The sequence below is a fragment of the Oncorhynchus clarkii genome, unplaced genomic scaffold (assembly GCF_045791955.1).
Source record: "Oncorhynchus clarkii lewisi isolate Uvic-CL-2024 unplaced genomic scaffold, UVic_Ocla_1.0 unplaced_contig_9092_pilon_pilon, whole genome shotgun sequence".
Taxonomy (NCBI): domain Eukaryota; kingdom Metazoa; phylum Chordata; class Actinopteri; order Salmoniformes; family Salmonidae; genus Oncorhynchus; species Oncorhynchus clarkii.
The window spans coordinates 149,866-170,291 of NW_027258060.1; the positions used below are offsets into that span (position 1 = coordinate 149,866).

At 44.0% G+C, this 20,426-nt stretch overlaps 1 protein-coding gene across 1 annotated transcript in view; it reads right to left on the bottom strand.

The window, feature by feature from the left end:
• The window catches only part of LOC139394700 (thyrotropin-releasing hormone-degrading ectoenzyme-like), a gene marked incomplete at both ends in the record, with an annotated part of 150,318 nt that extends 149,636 nt beyond the window's left edge, over window positions 1–682 (bottom strand). Inside the window, one exon of the mRNA XM_071142795.1 lies at window positions 569–682. Within this exon, the coding sequence (XP_070998896.1) occupies window positions 569–682 (114 nt within the window). The remainder of the gene's footprint in view (window positions 1–568) is intronic.
• Window positions 683–20,426: the final 19,744 nt, after the last annotated feature.

The window sequence follows — 20,426 nt, forward strand, 5'->3', positions numbered from 1 at the left end:
TTTGTTCCAGCTGACAGTCATTATAATAAACTGTTCCTTGTCTTTGTTCCAGCTGACAGTCATTATAATAAACTGTTCCTTTTCTTTGTTCCAACTGACAGTCATTATAATAAACTGTTCCTTGTCTTTGTTCCAACTGACAGAGTCATTATAATAAACTGTTCCTTGTCTTTGTTCCAGCTGACAGTCATTATAATAAACTGTTCCTTGTCTTTGTTCCAGCTGACAGTCATTATAATAAACTGTTCCTTGTCTTTGTTCCAGCTGACAGACATTATAATAAACTGTTCCTTGTCTTTGTTCCAGCTGACAGAGTCATTATAATAAACTGTTCCTTGTCTTTGTTCCAGCTGACAGTCATTATAATAAACTGTTCCTTGTCTTTGTTCAAACTGACAGACATAATAAACTGTCTTTGTTCCAGCTGACAGAGTCATTAGCCCATGCAACTGTTCTAATGCTCAGATAAGATCAGAAGTAAAGTCATTTAGGGTGGTTAAATTAGTCACAGTGTAATTACAAGGTATTGTAATCTTTCACTATCTTTACAACACAATAAAGATCTTACCATGTTCCATTTGGGGAAGAGGAAGTCCGTTCCAACGTACTCAAAGAAGTGGGCGAAGCCTTCCTTCAGCCAGACATCCTCCCACCACACGGGGGTTACCAGGTCACCAAACCACTGCAGTAAGAAAAGAGGAAAACTGAGCTTAGTCTCTGGTGTGACTGTCAACACCACCAACAACTGAGTTCCACTGAGCTTAGTCTCTGATGTGACTGTCAACACCACCAACAACTGAGTTCCACTGAGCTTAGTCTCTTGTGTGACTGTCAACACCACCAACAACTGAGTTCCATTGAGCTTAGTCTCTGGTGTGACTGTCAACACCACCAACAACTGAGTTCCACTGAGCTTAGTCTCTGATGTGACTGTCAACACCACCAACAACTGAGTTCCACTGAGCTTAGTCTCTGGTGTGACTGTCAACACCACCAACAACTGAGTTCCACTGAGCTTAGTCTCTGGTGTGACTGTCAACACCACCAACAACTGAGTTCCACTGAGCTTAGTCTGTGGTGTGACTGTCAACACCACCAACAACTGAGTTCCACTGAGCTTAGTCTCTGGTGTGACTGTCAACACCACCAACAACTGAGTTCCATTGAGCTTAGTCTCTGGTGTGACTGTCAACACCACCAACAACTGAGTTCCACTGAGCTTAGTCTCTGGTGTGACTGTCAACACCACCAACAACTGAGTTCCACTGAGCTTAGTCTCTGGTGTGACTGTCAACACCACCAACAGCTGAGTTCCACTGAGCTTAGTCTCTTGTGTGACTGTCAACACCACCAACAACTGAGTTCCATTGAGCTTAGTCTCTGGTGTGACTGTCAACACCACCAACAACTGAGTTCCACTGAGCTTAGTCTCTGGTGTGACTGTCAACGCCACCAACAACTGAGTTCCACGGAGCTTAGTCTCTTGTGTGACTGTCAACACCACCAACAGCTGAGTTCCACTGAGCTTAGTCTCTTGTATGACTGTCAACACAACCAACAGCTGAGTTCCACTGAGCTTAGTCTCTTGTATGACTGTCAACACAACCAACAGCTGAGTTCCAGTATTTATACACTATCGTTCAAAAGTTTGGAGTATCTTAGAAATATCCCTGTTTTTTAAATAAAAGCAATTATTGTGTCCATTAAAATAACATCACATTGATCAGAAATAAATTGTAGACATTGTTAATGTTGTAAATGAATATTGTAGCTGGAAACGGCTGATTTTTTATGGAATATCTACATAGGTGTACAGAGGCCCATTATTAGCAACCATCAGTCCTCAACTGGCAGCTTCATTAAATAGTACCCGCAAAACACCAGTGTCAACGTGAAGAGGCGACTCTGGGATGCTGGCCTTCTAGGCAGAGTTCCTCTGTCCAGTCTCAACGTCAACAGTGAAGAGGCGACTCCGGGAGGCTGGCCTTCTAGGCAGAGTTGCAAATGAAAATAAAAGATTAAGATGGGCAAAAGAACACAGACCCTGGACAGAGGAACTCTGCCTAGAAGGCCAGCATCCCAGAGTCGCCTCTTCACTGTTGACGTTGAGACTGGACAGAGGAACTCTGCCTAGAAGGCCAGCATCCGAGAGTCGCCTCTTCACTGTTGACGTTGAGCCTGGACAGAGGAACTCTGCCTAGAAGGCCAGCATCCCAGAGTCGCCTCTTCACTGTTGACGTTGAGACTGGACAGAGGAACTCTGCCTAGAAGGCCAGCATCCCAGAGTCGCCTCTTCACTGTTGACGTTGAGCCTGGACAGAGGAACTCTGCCTAGAAGGCCAGCATCCGAGAGTCGCCTCTTCACTGTTGACGTTGAGACTGGACAGAGGAACTCTGCCTAGAAGGCCAGCATCCCAGAGTCGCCTCTTCACTGTTGACGTTGAGCCTGGACAGAGGAACTCTGCCTAGAAGGCCAGCATCCCAGAGTCGCCTCTTCACTGTTGACGTTGAGCCTGGACAGAGGAACTCTGCCTAGAAGGCCAGCATCCGAGAGTCGCCTCTTCACTGTTGACGTTGAGACTGGACAGAGGAACTCTGCCTAGAAGGCCAGCATCCCAGAGTCGCCTCTTCACTGTTGACGTTGAGCCTGGACAGAGGAACTCTGCCTAGAAGGCCAGCATCCCAGAGTCGCCTCTTCACTGTTGACGTTGAGACTGGTGTTTTGCGGGTACTATTTAATGAAGCTGTCAGTTGAGGACTGATGGTTGCTGATAATGGCCTCTGTGGGACAGACAGTACGACTACAACAGCAGTATGTAGGAAACTAGAAGCAGGTTATTGTGGGACAGACAGTATGACTACAACACTAGTATGTAGGAAACTAGAAGCAGGTTATTGTGGGACAGACAGTATGACTACAACACTAGTATGTAGGAAACTAGAAGCAGGTTATTGTGGGACAGACAGTACGACTACAACACCAGTATGTAGGAAACTAGAAGTAGGTTATTGTGGGACAGACAGTACGACTACAACACCAGTATGTAGGAAACTAGAAGCAGGTTATTGTGGGACAGACAGTACGACTACAACACCAGTATGTAGGAAACTAGAAGCAGGTTATTGTGGGACAGACAGTATGACTACAACACCAGTATGTAGGAAACTAGAAGCAGGTTATTGTGGGACAGACAGTACGACTACAACACCAGTATGTAGGAAACTAGAAGCAGGTTATTGATGGGACAGACAGTACGACTACAACACCAGTATGTAGGAAACTAGAAGCAGGTTATTGATGGGACAGACAGTACGACTACAACACTAGTATGTAGGAAACTAGAAGCAGGTTATTGTGGGACAGACAGTACGACTACAACACCAGCAGTCATCCAGATCATGTACCTAACAACCTCTCAGAACCGGTGTGCGTCCCAAATGGAACCCTACATGGGCAGTATACAGGAAATAGGTTGTAATTTGGGATGTACTCTTTGGTCAAAAGCATTGACTATACAGGAAATAGGTTGTAATTTGGGATGTACTCTTTGGTCAAAAGCATTGACTATACAGGCAATAGGTTGTAATTTGGGATGAACTCTTTGGTCAAAAGCATTGACTATACAGGAAATAGGTTGTAATTTGGGATGTACTCTTTGGTCAAAGGCATTGACTATACAGGAAATAGGTTGTAATTTGGGATGTACTCTTTGGTCAAAGGCATTGACTATACAGGAAATAGGTTGTAATTTGGGATGTACTCTTTGGTCAAAAGCATTGACTATACAGGAAATAGGACATCATTTGGGATGAACTCATTGGCCAAAACCATTGACTATACAGGCAATAGGTTTTAATTTGGGATGTACTCTTTGGTCAAAAGCATTGACTATACAGGAAATAGGTTGTAATTTGGGATGAACTCTTTGGTCAAAAGCATTGACTATACAGGAAATAGGTTGTAATTTGGGATGAACTCTTTGGTCAAAAGCATTGACTATACAGGAAATAGGTTGTAATTTGGGATGTACTCTTTGGTCAAAGGCATTGACTATACAGGAAATAGGTTGTAATTTGGGATGTACTCTTTGGTCAAAAGCATTGACTATACAGGAAATAGGTTGTAATTTGGGATGAACTCATTGGTCAAAAGCATTGACTATACAGGAAATAGGTTGTAATTTGGGATGTACTCTTTGGTCAGAACCATTGACTATACAGGAAATAGGACATCATTTGGGATGAACTCATTGGTCAAAAGCATTGACTATACAGGAAATAGGTTGTAATTTGGGATGTACTCTTTGGTCAGAAGCATTGACTATACAGGAAATAGGTTGTAATTTGGGATGTACTCTTTGGTCAGAGGCATTGACTATACAGGAAATAGGTTGTAATTTGGGATGAACTCATTGGTCAAAAGCATTGACTATACAGGAAATAGGACATCATTTGGGATGCACCCTGTGGCTCTTTGTCACAACACTACAGGTGGAAGGATAACACTTCTCTATGTGTGGTGGACTGACACATCCACCCTGTCACCACCCTGTCAACACTGTCATGATGTTGGCCTGGGTGTAGGTTTATGACAGTCATAAATATCTCTTTCCCCCTTTTTCCTCTCTCTACCCTACTGAGGTTACATTTGCAAAACCCTTAGTTAACATAGAGATTCTGAGAACATCAGAAGGTGGGGGGGAAATGAACTATATTCTGGTAATCCAACCAATTGAACATATGCGGTGGTACTTAATGAATATGATGTCAGTTCGGTTGTCATCTGAGACATTCTCATCGATGATAAGATGACATAAACTCTACAGTGGAAAGTCTACACATCAGAGTTATCATCGGATTCACATGCAATTGTTGTTCAATTTAAATGTTTGAATATAAAATGACTGGTGAAAAGATGAAATGTAATTTTAGAGATTTGGGTTTCATAAGGTTAGGGCTCTTGTCAATCAGTGGCCCGCCCCTGTGAAGTGACATGGGCTGTAGACTGTGAAACAAGCCCTTCTCCCTCCACTTTATAAAGCCTTGATGAAAATGTAACCTCCTGTTCCAAGTACATGAGGTCTGCAGCCTCTGTGTTAAAAGGACTAACATGTCAACTACGGAACTAAGCCAACCTCAGCGTGAGCTTTGGTTGCGAACGGTATGAACTTTGAACTCTTATTCACTACAGATGTGATACCTCCTAGCCGTTGAGTTAGCAACAGCAGCTGCAAACGTGGGCTAGGAAAGAACAGACAGAGTATCCCGTCTACCACACAACGACATTACTACAACGTATCCAATTGACCACCAGAGACATTCTTCAAAGGACTCTGTTGGGCAACACGGCCTTCCATCTACCACCAACCTACTGAAGCGCGGCTCAGAGTAAATATTTATTGCATTTTCCTTTTCCAAATGGGAGTACTGTATTGCTGATTCAACTTGTTAGCCAGGGTTCGTGAAGATAACCAATAATTTACAACTTTCAGATGAGACTGAATTAAGGTGACGATTAATACTGACTGCTATTGATGTAAAATATTTCTAGGTCTTTAAGAGTTTATTCGGAAGATAACAGCTCTATAAATATTATTTTGTGGTGCCCCGACTATCTAGTTAATTACATTTACATGATTAGCCCAATCAGGTAATATTAATTACAGAGAAAGGATTTTATAGAATAGCATGTCATATCACTTAATCCGGCATAGCCAAAGACACAACACTACCCTGTCACCACCCTGTCAAAGTCACAACCCTGTCATCACCCTTTTAACACCCTGTCACCACACTGTCACCACACTGTCACCACCCTGTCACCACCCTGTCACCACCCTGTCACTGTCACTGTCACCACCCTGTCACCACCCTGTCACTGTCACCACACTGTCACTGTCACCACCCTGTCACCACCCTGTCACCCCCCTGTCACTGTCACCACCCTGTCACCACCCTGTCACCACACTGTCACTGTCACCACCCTGTCACCACCCTGTCACTGTCACCACCCTGTCACTGTCACCACACTGTCACTGTCACCACCCTGTCACCACCCTGTCACCCCCCTGTCACTGTCACCACCCTGTCACCATCCTGTCACCATCCTGTCACTGTCACCACCATGTCACTGTCACCACCCTGTCACTGTCACCACCCTGTCACCACCATGTCACTGTCACCACCCTGTCACCACCCTGTCACTGTCACCACCCTGTCACCACCATGTCACTGTCATCTCCCTGTCACCACCCTGTCACTGTCACCATCCTGTCACCACCCTGTCAAAACCCTGTCACCACCCTGTCAACACCTAGTCACCACCCTGTCACTGTCACCACCCTGTCACCACCCCGTCACCACCCTGTCACCACCCTGTCACCATCCTGTCACTGTCACCACCCTGTCACTGTCACCACCCTGTCACTGTCACCACCATGTCACTGTCACCACCCTGTCACCACCCTGTCAACACCTAGTCATCTCCCTGTCACCACCCTGTTACTGTCACCACCCTGTTACTGTCACCACCCTGCCACTGTCATCACCCTGTCACCACCCTGTCACTGTCACCACCCTGTCACTGTCACAACCCTGTCATCACCCTGTCACCACCCTGTTACTGTCACCACCCTGTCACTGTCACCACCCTGTCATCACCCTGTCATTACCCTGTCACCACCCTGTCACCACCCTGTCACTGTCACCACCCTGTCATCACCCTGTCATCACCATGTCACTGTCACCACCCTGTCAATGTCACCACCCTGTCACTGTCACCATCCTGTCACCACCCTGTCACTGTCACCATCCTGACACCACCCAATCATCACCCTGTCACCACCCTGACACCACCCAATAATCACCATGTAATAACCATCACCACTCTACAACACCCAGTCACCCAGAGAACCAGAGAACTAAAGAGGTGGACTGTCTTATCCACCCTGTCACGACCCAGTCACCCAGAGAACCAGAGCACTCAAGAGACTCATGTAATATTTAGCCTTGGCAGCTAAAGCCAGATCAAACTACATCACAGAGCAGGGTAGGGCAGGCAAACACAAAATGCTTCTCTGGGATAGCTTTAAAACAAGGCCCTTCTGAAACAGACAAGTCTCTCCCTCTGAATCTCTCTCTCTCTCCCTCTGAATCTCTCTCTCTCTCCCTCTGAATCTCTCTCTCCCTCTGACTCTCCCTCTGACTCCCTCTGACTTGGGTGGTTGGGTGGGTGGGTGGTTGGGAGGGTGGGTGTGTAGGTGGGTGGTTGGGTGGGTGGTTGTTTGGGTGGGTGGTTGGGTGGGTGTGTGGTTGGGTGGTTTGGTGGGTGTGTGGGTGGGTGGTTGGGTGGGTAGGTGGGTGGGTGGGTGTGTGGGTAGGTAGGTGGGTGGTTTGGTGGCAGGGTGGGTGGGTGGGTGGCTGGGTGGGTGGTTGGTTGGTTGGGTGGGTGGGTGGGTGGGTGGTTGGGTGGGTGGTTGGTGGTTGGCTGGGTGGGTGGTTGGGTGGGTGGGTGGTTTTATGGGTGGGTGGGTGGGTGGGTGGGTGGTTAGGTGGATGGTTGGGTGGAAATCTAGGTAACTTTATACTCTAAGCTCCAGACCCCCTCCACATCGTCCACCCCATCCCCTCGTCACCCTCCACATAGGTACAAAGAGAAGATCATCCCGTTTGATCAAGCCTCCATTACCATTTCCTGCAGTATACCGTGCCACAGATCTGCCAGCCAGCTGTTAAATATTTATAGAGTAAAATAAGCAAACGTGGAGGACTGTTATCTCTACTGTAGTGCATCTCTACTGTAGTGTATCTCTACTGTAGTGTATCTCTACTGTAGTGTTATCTCTACTGTAGTGTATCTCTACTGTAGTTTATCTCTACTGTAGTGTGTCTCTACTGTAGTGTATCTCTACTGTAGTGTTATCTCTACTGTAGTGTATCTCTACTGTAGTTTATCTCTACTGTAGTGCATCTCTACTGTAGTGTATCTCTACTGTAGTGTATCTCTACTGTAGTGTATCTCTACTGTAGTGCATCTCTACTGTAGTGTATCTCTACTGTAGTGCATCTCTACTGTAGTGTATCTCTACTGTAGTGTATCTCTACTGTAGTGTATCTCTACTGTAGTGCATCTCTACTGTAGTGTATCTCTACTGTAGTGTATCTCTACTGTAGTGTATCTCTAATGTAGTGTTATCTCTACTGTAGTGTATCTCTACTGTAGTGCATCTCTACTGTAGTGTATCTCTACTGTAGTGTTATCTCTACTGTAGTGTATCTCTACTGTAGTGTTATCTCTACTGTAGTGTATCTCTACTGTAGTGCATCTCTACTGTAGTGTATCTCTACTGTAGTGTATCTCTACTGTAGTGTATGTAGTGTATCTCTACTGTAGTGTTATCTCTACTGTAGTGTATCTCTACTGTAGTGCATCTCTACTGTAGTGTATCTCTACTGTAGTGTATCTCTACTGTAGTGTATCTCTACTGTAGTGTTATCTCTACTGTAGTGTTATCTCTACTGTAGTGTATCTCTACTGTAGTGTATGTAGTGTATCTCTACTGTAGTGTATCTCTACTGTAGTGCATCTCTACTGTAGTGCATCTCTACTGTAGTGTATCTCTACTGTAGTGTTATCTCTACTGTAGTGTATCTCTACTGTAGTGTTATCTCTACTGTAGTGTATCTCTACTGTAGTGCATCTCTACTGTAGTGTATCTCTACTGTAGTGTATCTCTACTGTAGTGTATCTCTACTGTAGTGTTATCTCTACTGTAGTGTATCTCTACTGTAGTGCATCTCTACTGTAGTGTATCTCTACTGTAGTGTATCTCTACTGTAGTGCATCTCTACTGTAGTGTATCTCTACTGTAGTGTATCTCTACTGTAGTGTTATCTCTACTGTAGTGTATCTCTACTGTAGTGTATCTCTACTGTAGTGTATCTCTACTGTAGTGTTATCTCTACTGTAGTGCATCTCTACTGTAGTGTATCTCTACTGTAGTGTATCTCTACTGTAGTGTATGTAGTGTATCTCTACTGTAGTGTATCTCTACTGTAGTGTATGTAGTGTATCTCTACTGTAGTGTATCTCTACTGTAGTGTATCTCTACTGTAGTGTTATCTCTACTGTAGTGTATCTCTACTGTAGTGTATCTCTACTGTAGTGTATCTCTACTGTAGTGAATCTCTATTGTAGTGTATATCTACTGTAGGGTATGTAGTGTATCTCTACTGTAGTGTATCTACTGTAGTGTATCTCTACTGTAGTGTATCTCTACTGTAGTGCATCTCTACTGTAGTGTATCTCTACTGTAGTGTATCTCTACTGTAGTGTATATCTACTGTAGTGTATGTAGTGTATCTCTACTGTAGTGTATCTCTACTGTAGTGTATCTCTACTGTAGTGTTATCTCTACTGTAGTGTATCTCTACTGTAGTGCATCTCTACTGTAGTGTATCTCTACTGTAGTGCATCTCTACTGTAGTGTATATCTACTGTAGTGTATCTCTACTGTAGTGTATATCTACTGTAGTGTATGTAGTGTTATCTCTACTGTAGTGTATCTCTACTGTAGTGCATCTCTACTGTAGTGTATCTCTACTGTAGTGTATCTCTACTGTAGTGTTATCTCTACTGTAGTGTATCTCTACTGTAGTGCATCTCTACTGTAGTGTATCTCTACTGTAGTGTTATCTCTACTGTAGTGTATCTCTACTGTAGTGTCCTCTTCTTGATCCATTGGAGCTGTGTCTTGATGCCTGCACTTAAAATAACATAACAATGGTAATTAGACTCAATTGGGTGAGCTGTAGAGGGACTTCAAAGCCCAGGAAAACACACAGGACTTTTATTGTGCTTTTGTGACTAATTTAGCACCCACATGGGAAAGATGAAGAGTGGTACAACCAACCAACGGAGACATAATAGTTTTTATTCCTGTTCAGGTATTTTGTTATTTTATTTGGCAGCTTGTGTGTTGCTATTATTTCCTGACAGCTGAAGAGCTATGATGTGATGTCATGTAAATACAGAGTATAAAACTGCTCCGCCGAGAACTACACGCTATCAGAATATTCAAGGTGTGCTGATTCATTCTGCCGTCTCCGTGTCCAATTAAGTACTTTATGTAAAGATTTCACAAAAGTGAGAGAGTAATTGACAGTAAGCTAGCGGAGATGAAGTAGATAGAGTGGGTGCAGTAAGACATCAAGAGGTGCACAAGACCTTTTGACGTCAATAAGACGTCAATAAGACGTCAAGACCTTTTGAGTTACAGTACCAGTCAAAGGTTTGGACTCATTCAAGGGTCTTTCTTTATTTTTACTATTTTACTATTTCTACATTGTAGAATAATAGTGAAGACATCAACACTATGAAGTAACACATATGGAATCATGTAGTAACCAGAAAAAAAGTGTTAACTTAATTAAAACAAATCAAAATATTATTCAGATTTTAGATTCTTCACAGTAGCCACCCTTTGCCTTGATGACAGCTTTGCACACTCTTGGCATTCTCTCAACCAGCTTCATGAGGAAGTCACCTGGAATCCATTTCAATTAACAGGTGTGCCTTGTTAAAAGTGAATTCGTGTTGTCTTCACTATTATTCTACAATGTAGAAAATAGTTAAAATAAAGAAAAATCCTTGAATGAGTAGGTGTGTCCAAACGTTTGACTGGTACTGTAGTTATCAATATCAACTAGGACAGGGCCAAACTTCCTGTTAAGGTAGTATCCGATCCAGATTATAACAACCTGTGTGCTAGATGACTTCACGGATACCAAACACTCAAAACCCGATCTGGGACCCGAGCGGTTCCGCATCCAGAATTCTAAATAATGTCACGAGTCAGGGTCGGAACTGATGTGATTGTCACGGGTCTCGGGTAGGAACTGATATGATTGTCACGGGTCTGGGTCGGAACTGATGTGATTGTCACGGGTCTGGGTCGGAACTGATGTGATTGTCACGGGTCTCGGGTCGGAACTGATGTGATTGGCACAGGTCTCAGGCTGCTACTTAATATTCTGAATGGAGTTGTTGTTACTTGTAACTGTAGGATGAGAAAGCTCATGCAGCCTCAATTAGCCTAGCTAGCTAACGTTCTCCAGGTTTGATGCAGTCTGAATTGGCCTAGCTAGCTAACGTTCTCCCGGTTTGATGCAGCCTCAATTAGCCTAGCTAGCTAACATTATCCAGGTTTGATGCAGCCTCAATTAGCTTAGCTAGCTAACTTTCTCCAGGTTTGATTACATCCTCAATTAGCGTAGCTAGCTAACGTTCTCCAGGTTTGATTCAGCCTCAATTAGCCTAGCTAGCTAACGTTCTCCAGGTTTGATGCAGCCTCAATTAGCCTAGCTAGCTAACGTTCTCCAGGTTTGATTCAGCCTCAATTAGCCTAGCTAGCTAACGTTCTCCAGGTTTGATGCAGCCTCAATTAGCCTAGCTAGCTAACGTTCTCCAGGTTTGATGCAGTCAAGGCAGATACTATGGAATCATATTTGATTATAAATAACCTAGCTATGGCAGCTATTAGTCTACTAGAGTGCATGTCAGCATGTTGGTTGTTTGCTGTCTCTCATCTCTCCCTCCCTGTTACCTCCTCCCTGCTCCCCATGTCACTCACTACAGCAGCACCTCTCTCCCTCTGGCGCTGTATCGGATCAAACCGGGTCTGGATCTGACCAGGTCTATTCAGAACTAGTCTAGTTGTCCTTGCGCTGACACAAATACACAAGCACCTCATCGGTTTGTTTAAACCGACAAGAGTAAACAGAAAAAAGGAACACAGAGAATGCATTTTGAATAATTCAACACCGCCACAAAGCAGCCGTACCCTTAGTTGAAACAGCATCTTAACCAGGCAGACTTAGTTTAAACAGCATCTAAATCAGGCAGACTTAGTTTAAACAGCATCTAAATCAGGCAGACTTAGTTTAAACAGCAGCTTAACCAGGCAGACTTAGTTTAAACAGCATCTTAATCAGGCAGACTTAGTTTAAACAGCATCTAAATCAGGCAGACTTAGTTTAAACAGCATCTTAATCAGGTAGAGTTAGTTTAAACAGCATCTTAACCAGGCAGAGTTAGTTTCCACAGCATCTTAACCAGGCAGAGTTAGTTTCCACAGCATCTTAACCAGGCAGAGTTAGTTGCCACAGCATCTTAACCAGGCAGAGTTAGTTTCCACAGCATCTTAACCAGGCAGAGTTAGTTTCCACAGCATCTTAACCAGTCAGACCTCTAAGAAGCAGCAGTATGAGCACAAGCAGCAGTGTTGCGATGAGCTACTACGGGGGCCAAAGGTCACGTTTCTCACCCACCACGCGATAAGTAAACAACGTATTGTTTTGACCCCTACACCAACAAAACTTCCACAGCTATGCATGATGCTAATTAGCTACAGCTCTATGCATTTATTATAAGCATGGCAGCCAGCCAGGCAGAAACAGAGTTTATCCTTTAAAGTGGCAAACTAATGGACCTCTCCAGTACATGTAGGGTTGTGGTGGTGGTGGTTGTGTGTGCGTGTGTGTGTGTGTGTGTGTGCGTTTGTCTGTGTGTTTGTGTGTGTGTGTGTGTGTGTGTGTGTGTGGTGTGTGTGTGTATGTGGTGTGTGTGTGTGCGTGTGTGTATGTGGTGTGTGTGTGTATGTGGTGTGCGTGCGTGCGTGTGTGTGTGTGTGTGTGTGTGTGTGTGTGTGTGTGTGTGTGTGTATGTGGTGTGTGTGTGTATGTGGTGTGCGTGCGTGCGTGTGTGTATGTGGTGTGTGTGTGTATGTGGTGTGCGTGCGTGCGTGTGTGTGTGTGTGTGTGTGTGTGTGTGTGTGTGTGTGTGTGTGTGTGTGTGTGTGTGTGTGTGTGTGCTGGGAGGCAGAGGACCTCTCATTACTGTCCCATACAGGAACACAGGAACATGGGATAACAAGACTCATTAGAGGACATCTTCCAGGCCCCTGGAGGAATCACACAGAGACCCAGCTAACACACTAACCCGGCTCTAACAGAGACCCAGCTAACACACTAACCCGGCTCTAACAGAGACCCAGCTAACACACTAACCCGGCTCTAACAGAGACTCAGCTAACAATCTAACCCGGCTCTAACAGAGACCCAGCTAACACACTAACCTGGCTCTAACAGAGACCCAGCTAACACACTAACCTGGCTCTAACAGAGACTCAGCTAACAAACTAACCCGGCTCTAACAGAGACTCAGCTAACAAACTAACCCGGCTCTAACAGAGACCCAGCTAACACACTGACCCGGCTCTAACAGAGACCCAGCTAACACACTAACCCGGCTCTAACAGAGACTCAGCTAACAATCTAACCCGGCTCTAACAGAGACCCAGCTAACACACTAACCTGGCTCTAACAGAGACCCAGCTAACACACTAACCTGGCTCTAACAGAGACTCAGCTAACAAACTAACCCGGCTCTAACAGAGACTCAGCTAACAAACTAACCCGGCTCTAACAGAGACCCAGCTAACACACTGACCCGGCTCTAACAGAGACCCAGCTAACACACTAACCCGGCTCTAACAGAGACCCAGCTAACACACTAACCCGGCTCTAACAGAGACCCAGCTAACACACTAACCCGGCTCTAACAGAGACCCAGCTAACACACTAACCCGGCTCTAATAGAGACCCAGCTAGCACACTAACCCGGCTCTAAGAGAGACCCAGCTAACACACTAACCCGGCTCTAACAGAGACCCAGCTAACACACTAACCCGGCTCTAATAGAGACCCAGCTAACACACTAACCCGGCTCTAACAGAGACCCAGCTAACACACTAACCCGGCTCTAACAGAGACCCAGCTAACTACTGAACACAGACCTTTCTATCCAGCCAGCACACTAACTCGGCTCTAACAGAGACCCAGCTAACTACTGAACAGATTCTAACACTGACCCAGCTAGCTCACTAACAGACCCAGCTAGCTAACACAGACCTTTATAGCACATCCATTAACATACCATATAACACAGGCCCAGCTAACTAGCTAACACCTGGAAGAGAGCGGTACAACCAACCAACTGACATAAATCGTTTTTATTCCTGTTCAGGTATTTTGTTATTTTATTTGGCAGCTTGTGTGTTGCTATTATTTCCTGACAGCTGAAGAGCTGTGATGTGATGTCATGTAAATACAGAGTATAAAACTGCTCCACCGAGAACTATATGCTGTCAGAATATTCAGTGTGCTGATTCATTCTGCTGCCTTCGTCTGAATGTCAATGAGGAGCCAGGAATCTCCACATCCTATCCAACACTCATTAAAATACCCTATTTCACAGGCCCAGCTAGCTAGCTAACACAGACCCTTATAGAACTCATTAACATACCCTATTTCACAGGCCCAGCTAGCTAGCTAACACAGACCCTTATAGAACTCATTAACATACCCTATTTCACAGGCCCAGCTAGCTAGCTAACACAGACCCTTATAGAACTCATTAACATACCCTATTTCACAGGCCCAGCTAGCTAGCTAACACAGACCCTTATAGAACTCATTAACATACCCTATTTTTATTTATTGTATTTTTATTTCACCTTTATTTAACCAGGTAGGCAAGTTGAGAACAAGTTCTCATTTACATTTGCGACCTGGCCGAGATAAAGCAAAGTAGTTCGACACATACAACAACACAGAGTTACACATGGAGTAAAAACAAACATACAGCCAATAATACAGTAGAAAAATAAGTCTATATACAATGTGAGATAAGGGAGGTAAAGGCAAAAAAAGGCCATGGTGGCGAAGTAAATACAATATAGCAAGTAAAACACTGGAATGGTTGATTTGCAGTGGAAGAATGTGTAAAGTAGAGATAGAAATAATGGGGTGCAAAGGAGCAAAATAAATAAATACAGTAGGGGGAGAGGTAGTTGTTTGGGCTAAATTATAGATGGGCTATGTACAGGTGCAGTAATCTGTGAGCTGCTCTGACAGTTGGTGCTTAAAGCTAGCGAGGGAGATGTGTTTCCAGTTTCAGAGATTTTTGTAGTTCGTTCCAGTCATTGGCAGCAGAGAACTGGAAGGAGAGGCGGCCAAAGGAAGAATTGGTTTTGGGGGTGACCAGAGAGATATACCTGCTGGAGCGCGTGCTACATGTGGGTGATGCTATGGTGACCAGTGAGCTGAGATAAGGGGGGACTTTACCTAGCAGAGACTTGCAGATGACCCGGAGCCAGTGGGTTTGGCGACGAGTATGAAGCGAGGGCCAGCCAACAAGAGCATACAGGTCGCAGTGGTGGGTAGTATATGGGGCTTTGGTGACAAAACGGATGGCACTGTGATAGACTGCATCCAATTTGTTGAGTAGGGTATTGGAGGCTATTTTTTAAATGACATCGCTGAAGTCGAGGATCGGTAGGATGGTCAGTTTTACAAGGGTATGTTTGGCAGCATGAGTGAAGGATGCCTTGTTGCGAAATAGGAAGCCAATTCTAGATTTAACTTTGTATTGGAGATGTTTGATGTGAGTCTAGAAGGAGAGTTTACAGTCTAACCAGACACCTAGGTATTTGTAGTTGTCCACATATTCTAAGTCAGAACCGTCCAGAGTAGTGATGTTGGACAGGCGGGCAGGTGCAGGCAGCGATTGGTTGAAGAGCATGCGTTTAGTTTTACTTGTATTTAAGAGCAATTGGAGGCCACGGAAAGAGAGTTGTATGGCATTGCAGCTCGTCTGGAGGGTATAACACAGGCCCAGCTAGCTAGCTAACACAGACCCTTATAGAACACTCATTAACATACCCTACAACACAGGCTCAGCTAGCTAGCTAACATTGGAATCTAGTTCTCTAACTCAGGCCCAGTTAACCATCTTTACATTTTAAATGTAATCTTGATTTAACTAGGCAAGTCAGTTAATTAAGAACAAATTCTTATTTACAATGACGGCCTAGGCTACCACTAGGCTACCTGCCGCCCCAAGGACTAAGGACCAGCTAGATACTGTACAATATCTAACACAGGCCCAGTTAACTATCGCACAGAGATCCAACTAGCAAGCTAGCTTACCAAGATGACCGCACAACATACAAAACTGTCATTACCGTACTCTAGCACGACCACCTGAGTGTATATTAGCATGTTCTTTGTTTAAGGTTTACAGCTGAATGCTACTCTAGTGCTTTCTGGTTGTTATTCATTTGTTTAAGGTTTACCGCTGAATGCTACTCTAGTGCTTTCTGGTTGTTATTCATTTGTTTAAGGTTTACAGCTGAATGCTACTCTAGTGCTTTCTGGTTGTTATTCATTTGTTTAAGGTTTACCGCTGAATGCTACTCTAGTGCTTTCTGGTTGTTATTCATTCCCCACTGTCTGTAGCTATTCTTACGATGGATGACGTCATCACATGCCAAGGTTATCCATTTTCTGCGGCTAATAGCAGACAAATAGTGATTCATGTTGAATGGAGGGGGTTGAATGGAGGGGGTTGAATGGAGGGCTGCTAGAGGATACAAATGGAGGTTCCAATCCGCCCCAGGAAGATTCAGCCTTGACTCCAAATGGCACCCTAGTAAATATATAGTACACTACGTTTGACTAAGCCCTTGTGAAAAGTAGTGTACTAAATATGAAATAGGGGTGCCTTTATTAAGGTACCAATGACTCACCCACCCAGACTCTACATAGCTGCTGAATCAGGTTCAGTCTATTTTGTCTTTTGTCTGTGTATTTCATTGAAATTCTCAGATATCTGTCAGAGACGGGTGTGTGTGACGGATCCCATTTAAAAAATGTAAAAAACCTTTCTGTTCTCGTTCTCCTAAAAACCCCTTCATTGAAAACCCAAGGAGATGAGGTGTCCAGTCAGACTCCACTATCTTCACATACCCTTTACGGAAGGACTCCTCTTGACACATCCCCTTTAACAAAGCTGTCGCTAATAGAACAGTGTTGTCGTGTTAATGGCGGGTGATGGGAGAGAACGGTGAGAGGTGAACAGTGTAGCGGTGAAGCTAAAGCTGATAGCCTAACCCGACCCGTCGTTTCCAATAGGGCTCCGCTACGTTCCCGGGGGGACCTAATGAAGACCGAGTGAGCGTGAAACAGAGAAACTCTTCAACGTTGATGGGCCGTGATGTCACCTCAATGGGAGCCAATAAATGACCTGGGCATTTACAAGTAAAAGCAGTGGTGGTGAGTGAACGTGGTTGCAGTGTCCTATTTGCAGTCCATTGGTGTCTGAGCTCCAATAGATATAGTATCATCCCCCCATGTTTAAAAGGTTCTCTGAAAGGGGGGATATTCAGTGGCTACTAATCAATGGTCTGTGTCTCCTGGCGTTAGTCCGTAGTAATGTGATTTATAGTGGGAGGAGAGCTGGGTGACACTGCTGAATTACTGGAGCTTCCCAGAGTTCCTTTAACAGATCACAGAGAGCAGTCTGCTTCCCAAATGTTACACTGTGTCCTTTATAGTGCCCAAAGGGCTCCGCTTAATACTAGAGCACAGTATAGAGAATAGGGCTCTGGTCAAAACTAGTGCACAGCATAGGGAATAGGGCTCTGGTCAAAACTAGTGCACTGTATAGGGAAAGCACATGGGGTGTCCGTTGAGGAGTGATCCAACTAATTGGACCCAGATGAGCTGATCAATATATCAAACGAACTGCCGAGACCCAGTGCTATACTGTTTACATTCTACAACGGAATCCACGGAATCTACTCTGAGACGATGGAAATGTGAAAAATCCTAACTCAAGTTTATATCTCAGTTGTAATGACAGCTCCGGGGATGGCTTAGCTACCGAGAGTCCAAGTAATGTTGTTAAACCTGGCGAGGCTCTCAAATGAAAATGTAAACGCTAATGATGGGTAATATACAGGGCCTTCAGCAAGTATTCACACCCCTTGACTTTTTACACAGTTTGTTGTGTTACAGCCTGAATTTAAAATTAATTAAATTAAAAAAATAAAATTGGGCTCTGGCCTATACACAATACTGCATAATGTCAAAGTGGAATTATGTTTCTCAAATTTTTCCACAAATTAATTTAAAAAATGAGAAACTCAAATGTCTTGAGTCAATAAGTATTCAACCCCTTTGTTATGGCCTAAATAAGTTCAGGAATAAATATTTGGTTAAAAAGTCACATAATACGTTTAATTTACTAATTTTATGTGCAATAATAATGTTTAACTTGTTTAAAAAACTTTTGAATGACTACCTCAGCTCTGTATTCCACACATACAATTATCTGTAATGTCCCTCAGTCGAGCAGTGAATTTCAAACACAGATTCAACCACAAAGACCAGGGAGGTTTTCCAATGCCTCACAAAGAAGGGCTCCTATTGGTAGATGAGTAAAAAATAAAATGCAAGACATTGAATATCCCTTTGAGCCTGGTGAAGATATTAATTACACTTTGGATTGTTCTATCAATACTCCCAGTCACTCAGAGGGTTGAATACTTATCTAATCAATCTATATTAGTTTATTTTTATTTATTTTTACAAATGTTTAGTATTTTCTGTAGATCGTTGACAAAAAAATGACAGATCCATTTTAATCCCACGTTGTAACACAACGAAATGTGTGTAAAAGTCCAGACGTGTGTATACTTCCTGAATGCACTGGACTGTATATTAGTTGCTGGTTGATTATTCTGTAAAACAATGAGTCGGCATAACAACAATCTCACAAGCCGCCATGTTCACTTAGACTCCCGATGGGATTCAATCCTATCGCCCTGCAAATGAATCAGCATCCTTTATAAGGGCCCCTAAAGCCCGACAAGCATTTTTCTATCATTTAGGGAAGATAAATTATTGAGGAAAGATGAATAATCCACTAGCTGCATATGGTGTGATGAAAAGCACCAAGTATCATGTTTGTGAAGCTGATTAGCTATGATGTTCAGGATCTGATTAAGCGCACACACACACACACGCACACACACACACACACACACACTGATTAATTTTTCATATTAACTTGTATATCTACCGACAGGGGAGTCTAGGCTGTGAATAATTACATGATCTGTAGGCTGCGTGATAACTATACCTTTATAGGGAATCAGAATTACTATGTGGTCTTTTCTGATGTGATATAGGTTTCAATTAGACTTGATTCAATACTATTCAGAGCTTGACCTCACTAGACATACACTGTACGTAACAACTGTGACATTTAACCATATACTGTACGTCAACTAATGGGACCATGTTCATCTTTACCCCTGAAAAACATGATAACATCAGGTCCATGAGCATAGTGAACAGTATTATATGTAGTAGTCTATATCTCTAACGGGGATATAAATCAAACCATAGTTCTGGCTGAAACATTTGACTGTGGCAAGCAAGACCTTTTCTATTCTAGCTTGGTAAAATGAAAACGAATGCAGAGGGAAAAATAAAACTGAGTCAGCTAGCTAGAGGGTCGGGTGAATCTGCCATCTGAGTCAGCTAGCTAGAGAGTCGGGTGAATCTGCCATCTGAGTCAGCTAGCTAGAGGGTGGGGTGAATCTGCCATCTGAGTCAGCTAGCTAGAGGGTCGGGTGAATCTGCCATCTGAGTCAGCTAGCTAGAGGGTCGGGTGAATCTGCCATCTGAGTCAGCTAGCTAGAGGGTCGGGTGAATCTGCCATCTGAGTCATCTAGCTAGAGGGTCGGGTGAATCTGCCATCTGAGTCATCTAGCTAGAGGGTCGGGTGAATCTACCATCTGAGTCAGCTAGCTAGAGGGTGGGGTGAATCTGCCATCTGAGTCAGCTAGCTAGAGGGTGGGGTGAATCTGCCATCTGAGTCAGCTAGCTAGAGGGTCGGGTGAATCTGCCATCTGAGTCAGCTAGCTAGAGGATCGGGTGAATCTGCCATCTAAGTCAGATAGCTAGAGGGTGGGGTGAATCTACCATCTGAGTCAGCTAGCTAGAGAATCGGGTGAATCTGCTAATTAGCCAACCACCTATGGAGCGTTTTATCAAAGTCTCACCGGGTAAAAGCACACAAAGAAACTGTGGTAATGTTGTGAAGAAAATAAACTAGGGAGTTCCGACGGCCTCTCAGCAGAGATGCTCGTTTAGTTCTGAGTACCGTCTCCAAAGTCCATAAATCTGTAATAAATTCCTTACAATTTCCCTATGAACCTTTAAAATGCTCAACAACGTGACCCAGGACACACAACTAAGGCACAAGGAAGCCTAAAAGCAACCCAAACAAAGAGAGACACAGATCCAACTAAGGCTTGTGCGGACACATCCAACTGCGCCATATTGAAGGTCCTGAATCAACAACAGACTTCGATTGAGGTCAAACAAACAGTTAACGAATCCCTGGAGGAACTGCTTCCAGGGGAAAGTAAAACCCGGAAGCATATGGTGGAATTTCCAACTAGTCCATATTAAAGCTCTCAAATGACATTGCCAGTCGATATGAAACATTCAGGCCT